Raw genomic sequence first — 22,759 nt, 5'->3', positions numbered from 1 at the left:
ATAGTACAAGCGAAGTACATCTTTGCTTGCCTCTGCACGGTGCCTCGTCATGGCTCTCATGGCGTTGAGTCTGAGTAGAGCACGTGACCTGACATACTCGGCCTGTTTCTGAAAGGTCAGCTTTTTATCAATGTAGATTCCCAAGTACAGGTAAGATCCTGTCCACTCAAGTTCTATATCCTGAATACATAATCTATTCACAGGATCTGGTCCCTTGAACATCATTGCAAGAGATTTCTCGGCCGAGATCTTGAGGCCTAGTTCCTTGCAAGACTGGGTAATTAGGTCCAAAGCTCTCTGAGCCTGTCGTTCTAAATTGCCTTTCCCATTCACTACGAGTGCAAGATCATCAGCATAGCTGAGGAGCTGTGTACCACTATGAAAGGGAAGGCTCACAAGTTCCTGCATAAGGATGTTAAACAGGGTAGGACTGAGCACACCTCCTTGTGGCATACCGTTTTCCAGGGATTTAAAGGAAGAGTAGTGTCCCTGAAAGCTGACACAGGCCTGCCTACCCCTAAGGTAGGACTCTATCCAGGCCAGGAGGCGTCCTTTGATTCCCTTCCGAGCTAGTATTGCCAGAATTGCTGTGGGGCTGGCTAGCTCAAATGCCTTTTCAAGGTCGAGGTAGACGACAATACTAGGTTTTTTGTTACTGTCAGCAATCTGGCTTAGTAGAGTGGTTATGCACTCTGCTGTACCCACTCCTTTGGTGAAGCCAAATATGTGATGATGAGAGGGTCCAAGTTTCCATAGGAGGCGGTTTAACACCATCCTCTCAGCAGTCTTGGCTAAGCAGCTGGTCAGCGATATGGGTCTCATACTGCCTGGGTCCTTGGGCTTTGGAATTGGTACAATGGTAGCTTTTTTCCAAGCTGCTGGGAGTGTCCTGGCCCTCCACGACTTGTTAATGACGTCTAGTATGGCCTCCCATCCACTCTGCCCAGCCCGTGCAATCATGGTGTATGTAACACCATCGATGCCCGGGGCAGTGTCACCTGTGTTCTTAATGGCACGTCGGAGTTCCAAGTCCGTGAGGTCTTCATCAGTCACATCTTCCGACTCACATGCAGCTTGTATCGTTAGCTGGCGCTGTGGCAGAAGATCCGTCTGTATATTCCGGATGTCCTGTGGGAGCTGAGTGGATGCTCCCCTGGAAATGAAAAGCTCCACTAGTTTCTCAGCTTCCTGGGATGGGTTCGGGTGTGCTGGTGGCCTCGGCTTGCTCTTGCCATTTGCTATGTTGAGCTTGCCCCATATCTCAGATAAGGTGGTGTGATGCCCGAATGTTGAGCACCACTCCAGCCATTTCTCAGTTTTTACTCTGAGAGAGACTCTGCGGGCATGCTGCACAATGGCTCTCAGAGTATTCCTGTTCTCTGCCGTAGGGTTACGCCTGTATAGCTTCCTAAAAGAGTTGATGCGGTGGTTCTGCTCCCGCACCTCGTCGTTGTAGAACCACCAGTCTCTTTTGTGAGTGCGTCCTGCAGACTTCTTTGGAATTGCGCACCCTGCTGCCTGGATGAGAACAGTGATTAGCTCCTGGATGGAGCCTAATATAGCGCCAAAAGGTGAGACGTAGGTCACTAGAAGAGGTAAGAACTCAGATGTTGGGAGGTCAGGTCCCTCTCAAATCCAGCCGTTCTCACTAGTAGAGGTTGTCGAAGTTGATTGCAGGTCTGTACCAAGATACCCTTGTGTTGCAGTGTCTGACAGATTGAACATTAAAATGGTATATGGTAAGACGCATATGCATCTTACCTAACAACCTGTCGGTATTTTATACCATTTTAATGTTCAATCTGTCAGACACTGCAACACTTGGTGTCGTCCGTCGTGATGCTCCGAGTAGTCGACTCACATTCGCCAGGTAGCATTACACCACTTGTAGAATTCGTCAAGACGTTCTCGATGGTCTTCGTTGGGGTTTCTAGGGATGTCTCACTCACGTCTGCCAATGCTTCTTTGGTGCTCGTTGTGGCATTCCCAGTAGAACACTCACATTCGTCAGGTAGCACCGAGAATGGGTTGGAAGTTTCCACGGTAGTCTTCTGGTTTCTCGTTGTTTCTGCCTCTCCAACCGTTTTCTTGATCTTCAGCTTGGTTCCATGTTGCCCGGCCACTGACCAAGCTTCCCTCTTAACCTGGGGACTCACAACAGGAGGATTACTACGAATCCTCTTGTTCTCCTCCGTTAATCGCCGTATCTCCATCTTAGCAACTCTGAGCTCTTCTCTCAGCTGCTGGTAAAGTTGCTCAAGAGAGGGCATCCTGGTTCAGATTCACAGAGAGCACACAAACAGGTCTTCACAGAGCTAAGTACACGTCACCACTCAAATCAGGACCCCTATGCATGTACGTCTGGACTTCAATTAGGTTGTGGTCGGAATTAGCTGTTTTTGATATTCTTATGTCTCTTCAGGTCCTCATTATTTGTGAAGATAAGGTCAAGTGTGTTTTCCAGTCTTGTTGGCTCCACTATCTGCAGGCTTAAAGTGTGTTTTTCGCAGAGACTTAGTAGCTCATGTGTGTGTGACCTTTCATTTGCGCTACCTCCGGGGATTGTTTCAGCTATAACATTATTCGCTATATGCTTAGTGTTTCCTTCCGGACCGGGGATTGAACCACGTACCTCAGTGTGTGAGCTGAGTTCGCTACCAACCGAGCTACGGGACACATAAGTAGGCACCATTAGCACATTCCACTTGTTTATACAGTAATGTGCAGATGGTAGCTACTTCTCGGTATCTATTGCTCTGCATATATACTAACATTTTAACTTGTGGCATGTGCAGTCTTAAGACATTTCCAACTTAAGTTTGTGGGGCTACCTTAAAGTACAAATTCGTGTATGATTGTCGTAAGCTGTCTTTATGACCCTTAAGAGCTTAGCGCTTACCCCCAAAATATTATAAAAGTGCACAGACTTAACACTATCACCATAAGGATAACTTACATTATAACGCCCTAAGCAAAGAATCTTTCAAGAGACACTTCACTACTTCCAAAATAACCACTGTGAAAAAACAGTGAACTTCCAAGCGCTTTAGTGATTTCTCATATTATCAAGGATTTTGATAATGTGAGAAATCACGAAAGGGCTTATAAGTCCACTATTTTTTCACAATGGTTGTTTTGCATATTGTAATATCACCGGTTTGCTGTGATATTTTGCGCTTCACTATTTATGTGCAAATATTCTTATATACAGCGCCAGCGTAGAACACTTATATGAAGAGGAAGCCTACACACGGATCATCCCACAGAAATTTAAAATAATGAATATAGTCCTACTCCACAACTGTGGCAGCCATATAATATCAAAGAGTTATAGAACAACAGTGACGTTCCATATTATGAAAATCTTTGAAAGCGTTAAAAAACAAGATTGCTAATCACATTTATTTGTTAGAATTTTACAATCGAGGGCAACACGAATTTAAAGCAGATCTCTCCTGCACTTCGCATCTACTGGACCATTACAACAAGATCTTGAATGCACAGAAAAACACACGATAAGTAAATGTATTATGGGAAGACTTGACCAAAGCCTTTGATAAGTGTAATAGCGCACAAAATTCGTGCAAAATGAATAACTGGAAAGGTGGGCAGATGGGGTTTCAACTTTATAACAAATAGAACACAAAGAGTAATAGTTAGCAGAATTAAATCAGAGGTTAGCACAGTGACACACTCTGTTCCTTAAGGCACAGTAATCACCCCCCCCCCTTCCACATCCTTTTCCACATCCTCATATCCGCCATAAACAGGGACATAAATCATAGCACCATATCGTCTTAAAGATGACACTAGAATATGCATGTGTCATCCATGGAAGACACAGAAAATCTCCAAACTAATATAAAACAAATCTACCAGTGGGCCACAGAAAATATGAAGACAAATTTCAGTTTTTTTGCTACGGAAATTTTGAATAAATATAAACCAGAATTGAGAACAAAACTATATAATAGAGCGAAAGACTAACGTGAAATGCCTAGGAATGATTATGTATGTCATGAGGACTTCACAGCCAAGAATTATAGGTGGTATTACACCCGTGAGGGAAATGACTGAACAGATATCAAGAACCTTCAAAACAAAAGATGCAGAGCCAATGATGGTCCTCTTTGAGCCACTTGTTCTCTCTAGGCTGGAATGTTGCTGCAGTACTGCAGACCCAGAAAAAGGACGGAGAACCTTCACTACACCTACATATTCAGTAAGGCACATAAATTACTGAGAACGTTTGAAGTTTCTCGATCTGCATTCCCTGGACTGCAGGCAAAAAAATGCATTATAATTTACACCTAGAAAATCCTAGAGGGTATTTTGCACTGTATCAAGCTAGAGGCTTGATAGATAATACAAAATAACCCAGTGAAAAGCACCGGTGCAATGAAAACACCAAGGTAACACAAGTGTAAGTGTCCGAAAACTTTTCAACAGCCTCCTATTATACAAATGGGAAAGTGCCAGAGACCCATGGTTGTCTTCAAGAAGGAATTTGATAAGTTCCTTACCTTCGTGATCGGGCTGTGGTTCGTATGTTAGACTGCGTGCGGCCAGCAGTAACAGCCAGGTGGGTCAAGCATTGATCCACCAGGAGGCCTAATCTGGGACCAGGCCGAAAACATTCTTCAGGTATCTCTCCGGTGGCCTAACAATAAGTGAATACTTAAAGATTAAAAGATGATCATCCAGAGTGATGCCGAAACTGAAAGAGCTAAACTTCGAAGACAGGACCAGCAAGAAAGACTCACCGAGATGGTACTGAACAAGCCTGCGGTCTTTAGGTGCCTGGTAGGCTCTGAGGGCGTCGTTGGTGGGAATGAAGGCGGTGTAACCCTGTGTCTCCATCAGCGTGGGTAGCAGCTTGTCCTCCTGGATGATCCGGGCCACCTGTAAAACAACACAGGATGGAGTTAGATGCTGATTCGTGAAATGAAATATTTGATGTAAGAATCGGAAATTTTGCCTTAGCTGAAAATTTTCCCTGGTGGGATCAGGAAACGTTGTCGTGGGAGTAGGGAATAAACAAGGGTTTAGGGAACCTTTGTCCAGAATGAAAACGAAAAGCGATGAAATTTGACATTAGTAAGACACGCTTGCAACACAGGAATCTTTATTGGCGAAACGTTTGATGTAATCAATCCATCAATTCTACAGTAATGGACTAATGATGTCGGATTATCCCTACACTTCCTCTACTTTGTCTTCCATCAACAGTGATATTTCCAGGACTGTGATTCATCGCTGTATTCGACTGAAGAAGCCTACAACGTAAGCGAAATATTTCGTCAATAATCCTAGTGTTGAACACGTGTCTTACTCATAAACTAGTCAGTATTGTATGTCATTTATGATATGATGCATTTCTCTATACAACCATCTACCCCCCCATCCTTCCCCCCCCCCCTCCGTCCCCTTTCCAGCTCCACCCCCTCCTTTCCCCCCTCCCTCCCTCCCGTGGTAATAAAACTAAGAGCGGTGATAAAGGCTGGGGTAATTTGAGAGGAAATAGCATATACACGTATGTGGAAAAATTCAGTTTTCACATGCATTCTGTATCTATTTTTATGTCATATAACCAATGAATTTTCTTAAGTTTGATAGTAAAATTATGCATTGTTATTATATTATTGTAGAATGTGTATTAAGATCTGTGATAAATCTAACTAATACAGTCTGAGGTCTGAGGATCGACGACCCAAATGATTTCTTCATGAATGAGCCTCAAAACTCCATAAATGTATGCCAGATTTCCGACATTACCCTAACTCCGATAGATTTCGAAAAAACCATTGACAACATGCCTATGCACTCAGCCCCGGGCCCAGACTCGTGGAACTCTGTTTTCATTAAGAACTGCAAGAAACCCCTCTCGCGTGCCCTAAGTACACTATGGAGGAGGAGCTTGGACATGGGTGAAATTCCACAGTCACTTAAAACAACGGATATAGCCCCACTCCATAAAGGTGGCAGCAAAGCATTAGCTAAGAACTATAGACCAATAGTTCTGACGTCCCACATCATAAAAATCTTTGAAAGAGTGCTAAGAAGCAGGATTGCAAATCACCTGGATTCCCAAAATCTGCACAATCCAGGGCAACATGGGTTCAGGGCAGGTCGCTCCTGCCTCTCACAACTACTGGATCACTATGATATGGCCTTGGATGCGCTGGAAGAAAACCAGAATGCAGATGTAATATACACAGACTTTGCAAAAGCATTTGACAAATGCGATCATGGCGTAATAGCCCATAAAATACGTGCTAAAGGAATAACTGGGAAAGTGGGGAGATGGATCTTCAACTTCCTAACAAATCGAACACAAAGAGTAGTGGTCAACAGAGTTAAATCGGAGGCTGCCATAGTGAAGAGCTCTGTTTCACAAGGCACAGTACTCGCCCCCATCTTATTCCTTATCCTCATATCAGACATAGACAGAGATATACATCACAGCACCGTATCATCCTTTATGGATGATACTAGGATCTGCATGAGGCTGTCATCTGCTGAGGACGCGGTTAAACTCCAAGAAGATATAAACAAAGTTTTCCAGTGGGCAACGGTAAACAATATGATGCTCAATGAGGACAAATTGCAACTACTCCGTTATGGAAAACTGGAGGAGATAATAACTAGAACAGAGTATACTACAAACTCTGGCCATACAGTAGAGCGGAAAAATAATGTAAGGGACCTGGGAGTAGTAATGTCTGAGGATCTCACTTTCAAGGATCACAACAGTGCCACGATCGCACTTGCAAAGAAAATGATAGGATGGATAATGAGAACGTTCAAACCGAGAGATGCCAAGCCAATGATGATCCTTTTCAAATCACTTGTTCTCTCTAGGCTGGGATACTGCTGTACATCAACATCTCTATTCAAAGCAGGTGAAATCCCAGATCTAGAGAGTGTACAGAGATCCTTTACTGCACGTATAAGTTCTGTCAAGCACCTTAACTACTGGGAACGCTTGGAAGCACCTGACTTGTACTCGTTGGAACGCAGGAGGGAGAGATATATCATAATCTACACTTGGAAAATCTTGGAAGGAATGGTCCCGAATCTGCACACAGAAATCACTCCCTACGAAAGTAAAAGACTGGGCAGGCGATGCAAAATGCCCCCAATAAAAAGTAGGGGCTCCATTGGTACACTAAGGGAAAACACCATAAGTTTCCGGGGCCCAAGACTGTTCAACAGCCTCCCATTAAGCATTAGGGGAATTACCAATAAACCCCTGACTGCCTTCAAGAGAGAGCTGGACAGATACCTAAAGTCAGTGCTGGATCAGCCTGGCTGTGGCTCGTACGTTGGACTAAGTGCGGCCAGCAGTAACAGCCTAGTTGATCAGGCCCTGATCCATCGGGAGGCCTGGTCATGGACCGGGCAGCGGGGGCGTTGATCCCTGGAATAACCTCCAGGTAACCAGGTACAGACCAGTCAAAATAGCTCTGCTACAAGTCATGAGACGCCAACACAGTGCTCTCCCCTTGACTGATGTAAGTTAATGTAAAAACAATGAATATTAATTCCAGCCAGTAGGGAAGTTGAGTTGGTTAGAGTTTCATGTTACATCTGTCAAATTATTCGCACTTTTTCGTGTGACGAAAATTACGTCACACGAAGTAAATTCTATATGGTAATTAAGTAGAATTCCTCAGTTATAGACTTGGAGTTGTCTATAAATTAATTTTAGTAATGTGAGATAGCAACTACATTCCGACACAAGGAGCATACCCTGGCTGAGGAGGCTGGAGACGATCTTTGAATATGGTGGCAGACGGAGGTGTGAGTTTACCCGAAATATCGGTGGTTTCTCCAGCATTACGTACTCAGTTTAATATGTTTATTATGCACCCCATACCCATCCTGTGGGCGGTAGTCAAAATCAAAAGATTACAGAGGTACATAATGGGTCCAGGGACTGGATTCCAAAGTTTTGATAGCTGAGCAAGTTACAGAGGTAATGAACTCACAATTTACAAAGGTAATGAAGTCACAATTTACAAAGGTAATGAACTCCAGGTAGGTCTGGTCACAATTATGACAAGTTACAAAGATATTTACAGATTACAGAGGTACATAATGGGTCCAGGGACTGGGCCAGGAGCTGAGTCTCGACCCCTGCAACCACAATTAGGTGAGTACACACACAGTCTCGTCAGTGCGTGCGCGAGTCACGCCTTCCGTGCTCCGCGAATGTAAGTGTTTTCGAGGGCTACCCAAGTGATCTGAAGGGTAGCTAAGTGTGCTAGGGTAGTGAATAATTCCTTGAAGCGATTTATAATCTGCCTGAGCCACATAAGTGTAGGGAGAGCCACAATTTTGTAAGTGATCTAGAAAGTAAAACGTGGTGCACAGTCAGAGCGGGCATGGCAGGCGACGTTGCCACGTGTCACCCAAGAAAGACAATAAAGTGAAACAATCGTGTGACCAGTGAGAGAAATACAGTGAATAGGGTACATTATATAACGAGAAGAAATTGAGGTGGATCTACGCCAGGACGTCTCATCGAGCTGGACAATCTACAGGCTGCTACAGCTGCATTGCAAGTACTGTATTCACCTATGAGGGGTTGTATGGGTGTGGGGTTTCAGGTTCCAATTAACCGCCACGCTGATTGTGAATGGTCCAACTCTCATAGCACGATAAAGAATAGGCACTCAAGTATTCAATAAGGAATAGCAATTGGTAATCCATTGAACAAGGCAAGTAAGTTACTATAAGCTAGGTGGCAGAACAAGCATAAAGGGCAATATTGTAAGTAGGTGTGGGGTCAAGTCCCAGGAGGGTGGGGATCAGGTCACAAGAGGTTGTGGTCAGGTAAGCGACCATTGAGACTCCACATTACACTCCAACGCACAATTCACCTACTTTTCAGACACATAATAAACCCACACAATTCCACACATAATTACACACACATATACAGACTCACACATACACTCCCCCCTCCCCCACCAACATCTCACTCCTTCCCCTGATCCCACCCCTCCCTCTACCTCTCCGTCCTTCCCCTGATCCTTCTCCCATTCACCCACTTGCTTCTCCCTCCTTCCCACTCTCCATATTCCCCCCTAAATCCCCCTCCCCACCCCTCTCCCACATAGCCACAGTTCCTCCTCTACTTTCCCCCCCCCCACACTCTGACAAACACACTACTAACCTAACACAAAGAATTACATAGGTTTCCCACTCTGAGGCAATCAAAATAAAACAAAAATGGGTTGCCAGAGAGCAGGAAGGAAAACCAAGGGACATGAGGAGGAATCTGCAAAGAAAGATTGGGCAGCAGAGCTCATAAAAAGGGAACATGAATGGGAAAAGAAACTAGAAGAACTTAGCATGAGAATGGAAGAGAGGATAGATATGGAAAGCAGGAAGTGGGAGGTGCTAGCCAAAGCAGCAGAGGCTAGGATACAGAGTTTAGAAGAGGAACTGAAAAATCTGAAACAGCCTAAAGAACTAAAGAACATTTTGGGAATGACATCAGAGACTGCTACCTCAGTCACAAATAGGGGGACTGTAGGGAAAGAAGGAGCAAAATTGCATGCAGAAGCTCTATCAGAGGAGGCTGTAGTAAATGAAAGAGCTAAGCTATATGTGGAGGCCCTAACAGACCACAGCAGAGCCCAGGGAAAGCCAAGAAGGGAAAATGACAGGCCACTGAGCCAAAGGGGGAACTACTCAGGCATGAGGAACTTCCTGCAAGACATTCAGTGGGAGAGGGAACTGACAGGAAAACCAGTACAAGAAATGGACTATGTGGCAACAAAATGCAAGGAGGAAGAGGAGAGGTTTGTTCCCAAGGGAAATAGAAATAATGGGAAGAACAGAACGAGTCCTTGGTTCACCCAAAGGTGTAGGGAGGCAAAAACCAGGTGTACTAGAGAATGGAAAAGGTACAGAAGACAGAGAACTCAGGAAAATAAAGAGATTAGCCGAAGAGCCAGAAACAAATATGCACAGATAAAAAGGGAGGCTCAGCGACAATATGAAAATGACATAGCATCGAAAGTCAAGTCTGACCCAAAGCTGTTGTATAGCCACATCAGGAGGAAAACAACAGTCAAGGACCAGGTAATCAGACTGAGGAAGGGTGATGGGGAGTTCACAAGAAACGACCAAGAGGTATGTCAGGATCTCAAGTATTTACAGTGGGAACCAGTAGGACTCCAGGAAATCAGAACAGGGGGGTACACCAGCAAATGCTGGATGAGGTACACATAACCAAGGAGGAGGTAAAGAAGCTGCTATGCGAACTTGACATCTCAAAGGCGGTGGGACTAGACATCTCTCCGTGGGCCCTTAAAGAGGGAGCAGAGATACTGTGTGTGCCATTAACAAAGATCTTCAACACATCAATTGAAACTGGGGAACTCCCTGAGGTATGAAAGATGGCAAATGTAGTCCCAATTTTTAAAAAGGGAGACAGACATGAGGCACTAAACTACAGACCTGTATCACTAACGTGTATAGTATGCAAAGTCATGGAGATCATCAGGAGGAGAGTGGTGGATCACCTGGAAAGAAACAAGTGTATAATTGGCAACCAGCATGGTTTCAGGGAAGGAAAATCCTGTCACAAACCTACTGGAGTTTTATGACAAGGTGACAGAAGTAATACAAGAGAGAGAGGGGTGGATCGACTGCATTTTTTTGGACTGCAAGAAGGCCTTCGACACAGTTCCTCACAAGAGGTTACTGCAAAAGCTAGAGGATCAGGCACACATAACAGGAAAGGCACTGCAATGGATCAGAGAATACCTGACAGGGAGGCAACAACGAGTCATGGTACGTGACGAGGTGTCAGAGTGGGCGCCTGTGACAAGCGGGGTTCCACAAGGGTCAGTCCTAGGACCTGTGCTGTTTTTGGTATATGTGAATGACATAATGGAAGGGATAGACTCAGAGGTGTCCTTGTTTGCAGATGATGTGAAATAAATGAGGAGAATTAAATCGGTCAAGGATCAGGCAGGACTACAAAGAGACCTGGACAGGCTGCAAGCCTGGTCCAGCAACTGGCTCCTTGAGTTTAACCCTGCCAAATGCAAAGTCATGAAGATTGGGGAAGGGCAAAGAAGACCGCAGACACAATATAGTTTAGATGGCCAAAGACTGCAAACCTCACTCAAGGAAAAAGATCTGGGGGTGAGTATAACACCGAGCATATCTCCTGAGGCGTACATCAGTCAGATAACTGCTGCAGCATACGGGCGCCTGGCATACCTACGGATAGCGTTCCGATACCTCAGTAAGGATTCGTTCAAGACTCTGTATACCATTTACGTCAGGCCCATACTGGAGTATGCAGCACCAGTTTGGAATCCACACCTGGTCAAGCACGTCAAGAAATTAGAGAAAGTGCAAAGGTTTGCAACAAGACTAGTCCCAAAGCTAAGGGGATTGTCCTACGAAGAAAGGTTGAGGGAAATCGCCCTGACGACACTGAAGGACAGGAGGGTCAGGGGAGACATGATAACGACATATAAAATACTGCGCGGAATAGACAAGGTGGACAAAGATGGGATGTTCCAGAGATGGGACACAGACACAAGAGGTCACAATTGGAAGTTGAAGACTCAGATGAATCAAAGGGATGTTAGGAAGTATTTCTTCAGTCATAGAGTAGTCAGGCCGTGGAACAGCCTAGAAAGTGACGTAGTGGAGGCGGGAACCATACATAGTTTTAAGGCGAGGTATGATAAAGCTCATGGGGCAGGGAGAGAGAGGACCTAGTAGCAATCAGTGAAGAGGCGGGGCCAGGAGCTATGAATCGACCCCTGCAACCACAAATAGGTGAGTACACACACACACTCAATAGATGTCTCTGCGACTCTCGTGGGGACCTGTTAGAAGCTATTCTCACTTGTCCCTCGCTATGTTTTAAATACTAACACTGTCAGTTTTCTCTACCATTTACATCACTAACACCCCTACTCATGTAGATCCTCACATGCGTTCCTTCTTGTATACATATCTCTGTATGCTCTTCACGCTCCACAAACCTGTACCAACGTTTTCCATATATTAACCGAAAGCAGCTGGACCTGCTGCTGTCTGTTGATACATGGCGCTCGTCGTCCTTTTGTGCCTTTTTAATCTTGTTTGCTCTGAAGGAGTTCTGCTTCTACAGTGGAAAACTGGCGCTGTTCTTTCTTTTCGTAAGTCAGGTATTTCAGCCGTGACTCTCCTCGTTACACACCCATTGTTCTTACTACTGCACTTTGTAAGTTAGAATGCTTGGTTAACAAATGTTTAGTATGATAGTTGGAAACCCATAATTGTCTCTACTCTTGGCAATTTCGTTTTTATAGGGACCATATTACAATTGTCCCCGTAATCCAATTAATTCATAGCCTTTGCTACTAATCACTTAGTTATTGGTCCTTTTTTTCATCTCCAAAAAAGGCTTACATCTTGGCCCAAACCCATTCCTTGGGTTTCAGAGGCAGTCTGCTGCTTTTCCTTAGGGAATTCTTGTCAGAGATGCGCTGTTGTGTACGAGTTAAAAATAGCTTATCCCCTGACTTCACCCAGGCTGAAGGCTTCCCTCAAGGCTGTGTTCTTAGCACTACCCTCTTCCTGCTTGCTATTAATGATCTTACCTTGTTATTCCTTCCAATATTTGGTCGTCTCTTTATGTCGACGATTTTGCTATAGCTTGTGCAAGCGCTGACTATCACCTTGTAGCAGCCTCTCTAACTGGGTCACCTCTTATGGGTTTAAGTTTCCTGTTGCTAAAACACAAGCTTACTTTCACGATTTTCTGTTGTGCTTCAGGCTGTTCTCTACTTGTACAGTTCCCGTATCTCTGAACAGGATAAGGTGAAATTTTTCGGTCTTCTCTTTGATCGTCACATGTCCTGGGAGCCTTTCATAACCTCACTGAAAGCTGCATATCATAGCCACTTGAACCTCCTTAAAACTCTAACCCACCTTTCTTGGGTGGGCATCATGACAGACGCACCCTTCGTTTCCTCATCTAAACTAGACCTACGGTGACCACCTATATTCTTCAGCCTCCCACATTACTTTACCTAAACTTGATCCAAAGTTACGTTTGTGTCTCGGGGGCTTTCCGTTCTTCCCGAGTTGAGCTCACCCTGTGCAGAGGACAACATACCTTCGCAAGATCGGAGCGATGCCCATTGTTTCTTTATTTTGTCTGTTCTCACGACCTTCACGATCCTTCCTCGTACAGGACAGTAACGGATGGTAATAGGGTTATTTTACTGAATCGTCGTCCCCATTTATTACGCCTCTTCTCCATATTCGCTCTGTATTGGCTTCCCTTGTTTAGCTTCCTCTCTACGTTCACCTTTGCATCTTTTCTCTTTTCCAGTGAGAAGTCCCGACAACTCATATTTGCTCTTCCCCACTTTCATGTGCAAAAAATTACATGCATGCTATAAGTTCATGCTCGATCTTTGTTAGTCATTTTTATTTTCGTTCTCATGCTATTACAGTGTACACTTACGATTCTAAGTGTCCCCCCAATAGTGTTGAATATGCAGCAGTTTTTCCAGAAGAAATGATCCGAGGTGTATCCAGCCATTGTATTCACAGCAGAGCTGTTTGCCTTACAAGCTGTCTAGAAATTCGAGTCTCCTTATCCCATCATCCTTCATATTCAACTTTGGTTATGCCGCATTGCTTGTAAATGTGAAGACGTCATTTCTGGGTCCCTGGACATGTTGATGTTTGAGGTAACGATCAAGTAGACGCAGCTGCTCAATCAGCTGTTCATGACCTCCCAATTTCCCACATGGGGTATTCATTACTCGGATTATCTCGGATGATTTTTTAGCGATCCCTTTACAGTTCCGCAACCCTGTGACAACATTCGTCAGAGTTGGTTCACAGCAAACTGTTTTCTGTAAAACTGCGTTCAGGCTTCCGGCCATCTTCCCACAGCTGTCATATTTGGGAGTCTGCGCGTGGGTCGCATGCACTTCACTCACCGACACTTCGTGTAAAAATGTCCAGCACTACTTCGCAAGAACTGTTGGGTTATACTGTCAGTTCAGATTGTCTTAACAGATTGTTCAACCTATCAGCGAGAAGGCTAAATTCACTGTTGTTGCATTCACAACCTCAACACACTAATTCTCACCGAGAGTCCCACCTCTGATGAAGGCTCTCTGACTTTTTAGACTATTTAACAAAAACTAACTTTATGCACCAACTGCGATTTTACTTTTTCTTTTGCACTCTCCCTTGCCCCCACTAACTCCTGCCTTCGCACACTCCTGCCCCCTCACTCCCTCATCACCTCTGCACATTCCTCCTGTCATACTTCCCTATCTGCGGCGCTGTATGGCCGTTTCGGAATTAACGCTTAATTATTACACACTCAGCATCCACCAAAGTGATTCCTCTAACAGTTTTTAGTAATTCCAGCATTATATAAGAGAATTTGTTGTCAGAACCTGGTACATAATAATACTTGTCCAAAAGTCAAGAAACTTCAGATACGGTGTGACGCTGTAAATTGAGGACGATCCCATGGCCGTGGTGTCAGGTACTACCGAATTATTCTCCAGTATTTCTGCTAATCTTCCCCTTTCTAAGTTGCTTTGAGAAGACAAGTATGGTAGCAGTAATCTGGGTTCCTAAGTAATCTGTAAAGACCAGCAGGTTGTCACACCACTCAGATTATTCACTGTATGCATTCTCTCCCATTGAGATAACCACTTCTTGGTGTATATTTTAACCGTTATCATCGAATGCAGTCCGCTTCCCTAATATTTCAGATGTGTATATTTATTATCGCACACAATGGTGACATTAACCTTCAGGCCCCCTTGTGATGTGTAACATATCAGAGGGGAGATTAGAGAGAAGTGCCCGAAGGAGCATTTAATCTGTATAATTCTGTACATTTTGCACAATACCACACTTGGAAGTAAAGTGTAGGGAAGGGTAGCATAACACAGGAGTAAAGTGTGGGGAGGTAGCATAACACAGGAGTAAAGTGCGGGGAGGTAGCATAACACAGGAGTAAAGTGTGGGGAGGTAGCATAACAAAGGAGTAAAGTGTGGAGAGGAAGCATAACACAGGAGTAAAGTGTGGGGAGGTAGCATAACACAGGAGTAAAGTATGGGAAACTAACATTGTCAGTAGTATGTATGTAATGTTACGGCCCTGGGAGACAAGTGTGCAGCACCAACATAACATACCTGGATAAAATGTTTCGTGTACACGGCTTTCGAAAATGTTTTGCCCATACAGTGTGATTTTTTCAGTTTACAAACATATCTACCTGGGAAGAGAGGATGTGTATATATATATATTTATATATATTATATATAATGTGTATGTGTGTGTGTGTGTGCAAAAACAATCACAGACAGGCGATCTTAACAATGTAAAGTAAAAGGACACAAGTGCAACTAATGTGACATTTATTGTGGCAACGTTTCGCTCTCCAGGAGCTTTATCAAGCCGTAATGGCTTGATAAAGCTCCTGGAGAGCGAAACGTTGCCACAATAAATGTCACATTAGTTGCACTTGTGTCCTTTTACTTTACATATTGTCGGTAATTCTACCTACTTTATTACGATCTTAACAATGCAAGACAAGCCACGAGAGGTGGAAATCTTTAGCACAAGTACTTATACACTTCTCAGTGCGTCATCAGGAGCTGTGCAATGTTGCAAAGGCAACAACAGGAGAAGTAGGGTACGTTTTCAGAGAGTGATAGTGTGGAGCCAGCCAGCCAGTCTCTGAGAGAGGCAAGCAGGATGCCAACCACACACCGCCCCCCCCCCTCCCCCACAGTTTGCAGATAGCATGAGGAAATGCTAGAAAATAGTTAATAGCCAGCCCCAAGCTTCTAACCGCCAGGAACAGGTCATGTGACACAAAAAGTTACAATATTTGATCTTTACATACCTTCATTTACAGCCTTCTAACTAATGAAACAGAGGGGAAAAAATCCCTCATTTGTCAAGCGGTGTTTACAGAACCTTCCACAACAATCAGGAAATACTTGGTTATGTTCGACCAGTCTGCAAACTGAACATCATGGTACGCCCGGCGTTAAGTCTGTCGCGAACGTCGATATTTAATATGTTAGGTCTACTGTAGGTACAGTGGTACAAGGTACACATAGGTGGTTGCAGTATGGTGACTGCAACTAGTTTAGTGTTTTAATAAATCAGGTTGTTCGTAATATTATAATGATAATAATGATTTTAGCGGATGATAGCTCATAATCCAATATTGGAGCTTCGATAGAAACTATGTATCGTATCAAGACAAAACCATTCACATTGCTAAATTTACGAACTGTAATGCAGTTACTTAGCCTTAATATCAACATGCTCCATAATCTGTACCAATATAGAGTTTTGAATTAATCTTAGTCTATCCGAAATGACTAGTCATGCTAGGTGTGATAGTGGCCCTCTCTGTAATTAGTATTTCATAATATGTAAACCACACAATATCCTATAATATATAAACCTCACATTGTAATCTTTATAGAGAATAAACTTTGATTGATAGGAATGACATTAAAATTAAGAATAGCCTAGTTATTATGAGACAGGAAGCCTGAATAGGAAAAATTCACACAAACATATTAACTGATACTGCGAGTGTTTCCTGATTGTTCTAGAAGGTTCTGTGACACTGGTTGACAAATGAGGGATTTTTTCCCTCTATTTCATTAGTTAATAGGTTGTAAATGAAGGTATGTAATGATCCAACATTGTAACTTTTTGCGTCACATGACCTGTTCCCGGCGGTTAGAAGCTTGGGGCTGGCTATTATCTTCTAGTATTTCCTCATGCTATCTGCAAACTGTGAGGCCTACCCCACCCGCACCCATTTGGGGTGAGGGAGGGGGGGCCCAGTGTGGTTGGCATCCAGCTTGCCTTTCTCAGACAGAGACTGGCTGGCTGGCTCCACACTACCACTCTCTGAAAACTTACCCTACTTCTCCTGTTGTTTCCTTTGCAACATTGCACAGCTCAAAATGTCAACAAGCCATTTGGATAATTTATACGAAACTGATCCTATGGATCAGTGGCTTGTTGACATTTTGAGCCCTATTGTTGGTAAAATTTCTAACTTTAATGTTAAAAACAACTTAGATTTAGTTGATAAATTAAGCTCCTTGACTGACTTAAATGATTTTAACATGGTTAGTTTTGATGTTACTTCCTTGTTTACGAAAGTTCCTGTTGATGATTTATTAAGTTTCTTATTTGAAGAACTCGTTAATTATGATTTGCCATTACCAGTTCCTACCTTCATTAAACTTATTAAACTTTGCATTGTTGATGCAAAATTTGTATTTAATGATAAGTTTTACACTCAGAAATTTGGTATGGCAATGGGAAATCCTCTTTCACCTGTTCTTAGTAATCTATACATGGAATTTTTTGAAACAAGATTGCTTAACACAATCCTCCCTAATAGAGCAAAATGGTTCAGATATGTTGATGATATTTTATGTCTTATGCCCAAGAATGTAGATATACACCATTTCCTTGGCAAATTAAATAGCTTAGCCCATTCTATAAACTTTACTGTTGAGTTTGAGGAAAATAACTCATTGCCTTTTCTAGATGTTATAATTATTAAGAGTAATAATGAATTAAAATTTAAAATTTACAGAAAACCTACAAATAACTGTTCCTATGTCCACTATTATTCTTCCCATCAAGATAGAGTTAAACTGTCTGTTTTCTCATCACTGTTTTAGAGAGCTTTACGTATTTGTAGTCCAGAGTTCATAGATGAAGAAATATCCAAAATTTATGAAATAGCCAGTGATCTGAAATACCCGAAAAATGTAATTGATAAATCATTTAAAATTGCTAGAAATACTTTTTACAACCCAAAAAGGGACAACCAACCTTATTCAACTAAAAATATGTTGGTTCTCCCTTACCATGAAAACTTGGTTGATATGCCTTCTCTTCTTAAGACTTTTAATATCCAAGTTGTATTTAAAAATCTTGATACAGTAAAAAAACTTTTGATAAAGAATTCCCCCCAAAATGCTGGCGGATGTGTCTATAAGATTCCTTGTAAAATTTGTGATAAAGTTTATTACGGTCAAACTGGTAAAAGTCTCGAACTTAGATTAAAACAACATAAATATAGCATTAGAACTGGACAAGATTCCAGTGCTCTATTTATTCACGTGAGAGATTTTAACCATTCAATTGATTTTCAAAAAGTTGAGAAAGTTGTATCAAACAAGTCCATGGTTGACAGAAATATAATTGAATCTTGTTTCATAAAAAGCAGTTTTGAAAATAATATGAATATTTCCTTAGGTTTATATAAACTAGATTCATTTATAATTAATAAAATTTGGTTAGAGTTTAATAATACATTGGACAAATAATAAACCTTATTTCTTGGGTAGAATAATTTGTTACTGGGATGTCGTGAGGACCTGTCTAGTTGGACCAGCGGACCTACTGCAGTGTTCCTCTTTTCTTACGAGTCCGGTATTGTCGCACGTCAGGTGTTTCTTTGTTGTGGGAATTGACTGTGAGGTGTGGTCTAAGCCCTTTAATTGCCTTCCTTTGATGTATTACTTTCATAGTTCCTTGACAATGTGAGTAGTCACGAAAGCGCTTGGAATTTCACTACTCTTTCACAGTGGTTGTTTTGCATATTTTAAAATCACCTGTTTACTGTGATCTTATTGTGTGTGTGTGTGTGTGTGTGTGTGTGTGTGTGTGTGTGTGTGTGTGTGTATATGTATATATATATATATATATATATATATATATATATATATATATATATATATATATATATATATATATATATGCTGAGGAAGGGTTGTTGAGGTGGTTTGGACATGTAGAGAGAATGGAGCGAAACAGAATGACTTCAAGAGTGTATCAGTCTGTAGTGGAAGGAAGGCGGGGTAGGGGTCGGCCTAGGAAAGGTTGGAGGGAGGGGGTAAAGGAGGATTTGTGTGCGTGGGGCTTGGATTTCCAGCAGGTATGCGTGAGCGTGTTTGATAGGAGTGAATGGAGACACATGGTTTTTAATACTTGACGTGCTGTTGGAGTGTGAGCAAAGTAGCATTTATGAAGGGATTCAGGGAAACCGGCAGGCCGGACTTGAGTCCTGGAGATGGGAAGTGCAGTGCCTGCACTCTGAAGGAGGGGTGTTAATGTTGCAGTTTAAAAACTGTAGTGTAAAGCACCCTTCTGGCTTATTATCCTTATTATCAACACACTAAAAAACAAGACAGGAAATTTAAATACCTTACCACCCTTTATATGCAAAAGTGTCACAGGTGCTGTCACCAATCATTGCAACACTCTTTAACAAATCCATCGAATCCTCTACCTTCCCTACAGTTCTCAAAATAGCGAGGGTCACCCCGATCCATAAAGGAGGAGACCAAACAGACTTGAATAACTATAGGCCAATATCCAACTTACACCCTCTCTCTAAAGTCTTCGAAAAATTAATTCATAAGCGAATCTATTCCTATCTCATCTCCCACAACATACTCAACCCCTGTCAGTTTGGGTTCAGGCCTAATAAAAATACAAATGATGCTATTATACACATGATGGAACAAATATACACTGCACTAGAGAAAAAAGAAGTCCCACTAGGAATCTTCATTGATTTATATAAAGCCTTTGATAGAGTTGACCACGACTTGCTGCACATAAAATTGTCGCACTATGGTATAAGAGGGCACTCCCTCAACTACCTCAAGTCATACCTCAGCAACAGAAGCCAATATGTGTACACAAATGGAGCAAACTCTTCCGCACAGCCAATTACAGTTAGTGTCCAACAGGGAAGTGTCCTTGGCCCTCTTCTCTTTCTCGTTTACATAAATGACCTACCAAATGCATCGCAACTACTCAAACCCACACTATTTGCAGATGACACTACATACGTCTTCTCTCACCCGAGCCCAGTCACGCTAGCCAATACTGTAAATACCGAATTACAGAAAATATCTACCTGGATGAGGACTAACAAACTTACTCTCAACATTGACAAAACCTACTACATTCAGTTTGGTAACAGAGCTACAGATGTCCCTCTTAACATAATGATAAACGGATCACCTATCACAAAGCTCACAGAGGGAAAATTCTTAGGAATCCACCTTGATAATAGACTCAAATTTCATACACATATACAACAAATTTCCAAGAAAATTTCCAAGACCTTAGGCATACTATCGAAGATACGGTACTATGTTCCACAGTCAGCCCTCCTGGCCCTATATCACTCACTTATTTATTCCTATCTCACCTACGGAATTTGTGCATGGGGCTCAACAACAATAAACCATCTCAGATCATTAATTACCGAACAAAAGGCTGCAGTCAGAATGATAACAAATTCCCACTACAGGCAGCACACTCCATCAATATTCAAAACTAAACCTACTCACCATACAAAACATCCATACTTATTATTGTACCTACTACATACATAGAACACTTAACTCGGATATAAACCCTCCCCTCAAACGTCTCCTTACCAACCTCAACAGAACACATGACCATAACACAAGGCACAGATCACTCTTTGATATTCCTCGTGTCCATCTCACACTGCAAAAACTCAATGCACAAAAAAGGCCCAAAAATCTGGAATTCACTACCTGTGAATATAAAAGAAACACTGTCTGTTTATAAATTCAAGTCTCTTCTTAAAAATCACTTACCCATCCACAACCAAATAAATACTGAATAATTGTATCTCATAAATGTTTACCCTGTGACCCAATCAAACTTTGTTATTTTTAATTACATTATCTAACAGAATACTCCATTCTACTGAATGCTCAGCAACACAGTAAATGACCATATAACCTGTCTTTGAAATACTCATTTGTGCTTAATTGTTAACTGTTTACAGCAATGTTTACCACTGAATATATCATTGCTTAGTTAATCTTAAGTTAATTTTAAGCCTGCCCATAATGCTCTGCATACAAGGGGCTTTGGCATGTTACACTTAACCACTGTATTTCCTTGTGCTTCTATGTATCATGTTCAAATAAATAAATAAATTAATAAATAATATATATATATATATATATATATATATATATATATATATATATATATATATATATATATATATATATATATATATATATATATATATATATGCAATAAGATCACAGTAAACAGGTGATTTCAGAATATGCAAAACAACCACTCTGAAAGAATAGAGAAATTCAAAGCGCTTTCGTGACTACTCACATTATCAAGGAACTATGATAATGTGAGTAGTCACGAAAGCGCTTGGAATTTCTCTATTCTTTCAGAGTGGTTGTTTTGCATATATATATATATATATATATATATATATATATATATATATATATATATATATATATATATATATATATATATATATATATATATATATATATATATATATATATATATATATATATATATATGGAGTATTGGCATGAAGAGTCAGCTGATGTATGTTAAAGTATACTTCTTGGGTAGACTAATAACAGGTAGGACAAACTTATGGCTGAGAGGAGTTTGAATTCGAAAAAGTCCTGCCTTGCATGCTTGAGCCGGTAGGCCTGCTACAGTGTTCCTACATACTATGACCTGTTGCTGTGTGAGATAGCGATCAAGAAGTTTCCTGACAAAAGACTGAGCTATGTCGTAGAAGCCGTTGTTCTGGTTGAAGTTTTTAATATACTGATTAGCGACGATTCCAGAATCCTGCATTTTGAAGTGTCTTCTATGACAATGAGTCGTGCGGCATTATAATTGTTCAGGTGGTTGTGGGAGCTTGTGAAACAGACATTGTTCAGGTGACCCATTCTGCTGACATATTTGTGTTTACACATGCGTGTGTGGAGGTCTCTTGATGTTTCTCCCACGTATACTTGATCACAGTCATTGCAAGGTATTGTGTATACTCCTGCAGTAGTTTTGACTTGATGGTTTCCCTTATTGGTGATGCTCTTGACTGTTGTGGAGGCAGTGATGGATACTTTGAATTTGGTGTTGAAAAAAGAAGCTGGAAATGTGTTTAACAATAGAGTTGTTAGGGAGGACAATGTATCTTCTTTCTGTGGTGTCTCGTCTAGGCGAGTTGAAGATGCACTCTCTGGTATATTGGCGAGAACATTGAGGCTTAGAAAAGATTTGTGCTTGAAAAGAACATTCTTCATGGAATTAAGTGCTATTGATACGGAAAGCACGAAGGAAGAAACCTTTGGTGACACCATTTTAGTCTTGGTGTATTACCAGTAGTGATGCAGAGGATCGTGTTGAATGGTAGTTTTGCGGGAGACTCTGAAATGTATTTGCACCGTGGGTGCTTTGTCAAACAGGGATGTCACGTCGAGGCTGAAGAGTTTCTTGTTTGTGATCTTTGTTTCAGATGCAAATGAGGAGACCACAAGACTGCTTTAAGTGTTCATACCTGATGGTGTCTAAGAGATTTGTTAAGCGTTTGACTAGAATCCCTGATAGTTTGCGGGGGGGGGGGGCGCTGCCTATTCCAGATGAGATAGGTCTCAATGGAATTCCAGGATTGCATGCCTTCAGCAGGCCATACATTTTGGTAGGTCTGTGGTTGCTGGGAATAGTGTGTAGAAGTTTCTTTCCTTGTTCCGAGCTGTTCAGGATATAATGAGTTTTCTCAGTAGTAGTAACCAGTTACCAGTAACCAGTGTACCGTTGACTCAACGACCAACCGTCTCTGCCTGAGTCACTGTGAACTCATATTGCGCTGACCTGGCA

General features: G+C 42.0%; 1 protein-coding gene across 1 annotated transcript in view; it reads right to left on the bottom strand.

Moving 5' to 3' along the window:
* LOC128684344 (fasciclin-1-like) overlaps positions 1–21,736 on the bottom strand; it is a 250,303-nt gene extending 228,567 nt beyond the window's left edge. Inside the window, exons 1-2 of the mRNA XM_070098288.1 lie at positions 21,608–21,736; positions 4,764–4,902 (exon numbers count right to left, since the gene is read on the bottom strand). Of these exons, the coding sequence (XP_069954389.1) occupies positions 4,764–4,902; positions 21,608–21,736 (268 nt within the window). The remainder of the gene's footprint in view (positions 1–4,763; positions 4,903–21,607) is intronic.
* Between the last annotated feature and the right edge of the window lie 1,023 nt (positions 21,737–22,759).

This window comes from Cherax quadricarinatus, chromosome 4 (genome assembly GCF_038502225.1).
Source record: "Cherax quadricarinatus isolate ZL_2023a chromosome 4, ASM3850222v1, whole genome shotgun sequence".
Lineage (NCBI taxonomy): Eukaryota > Metazoa > Arthropoda > Malacostraca > Decapoda > Parastacidae > Cherax > Cherax quadricarinatus.
The sequence above is the reverse complement of the archived record's forward strand: the minus strand, read 5'-3'. Positions and strand labels throughout refer to the sequence as shown.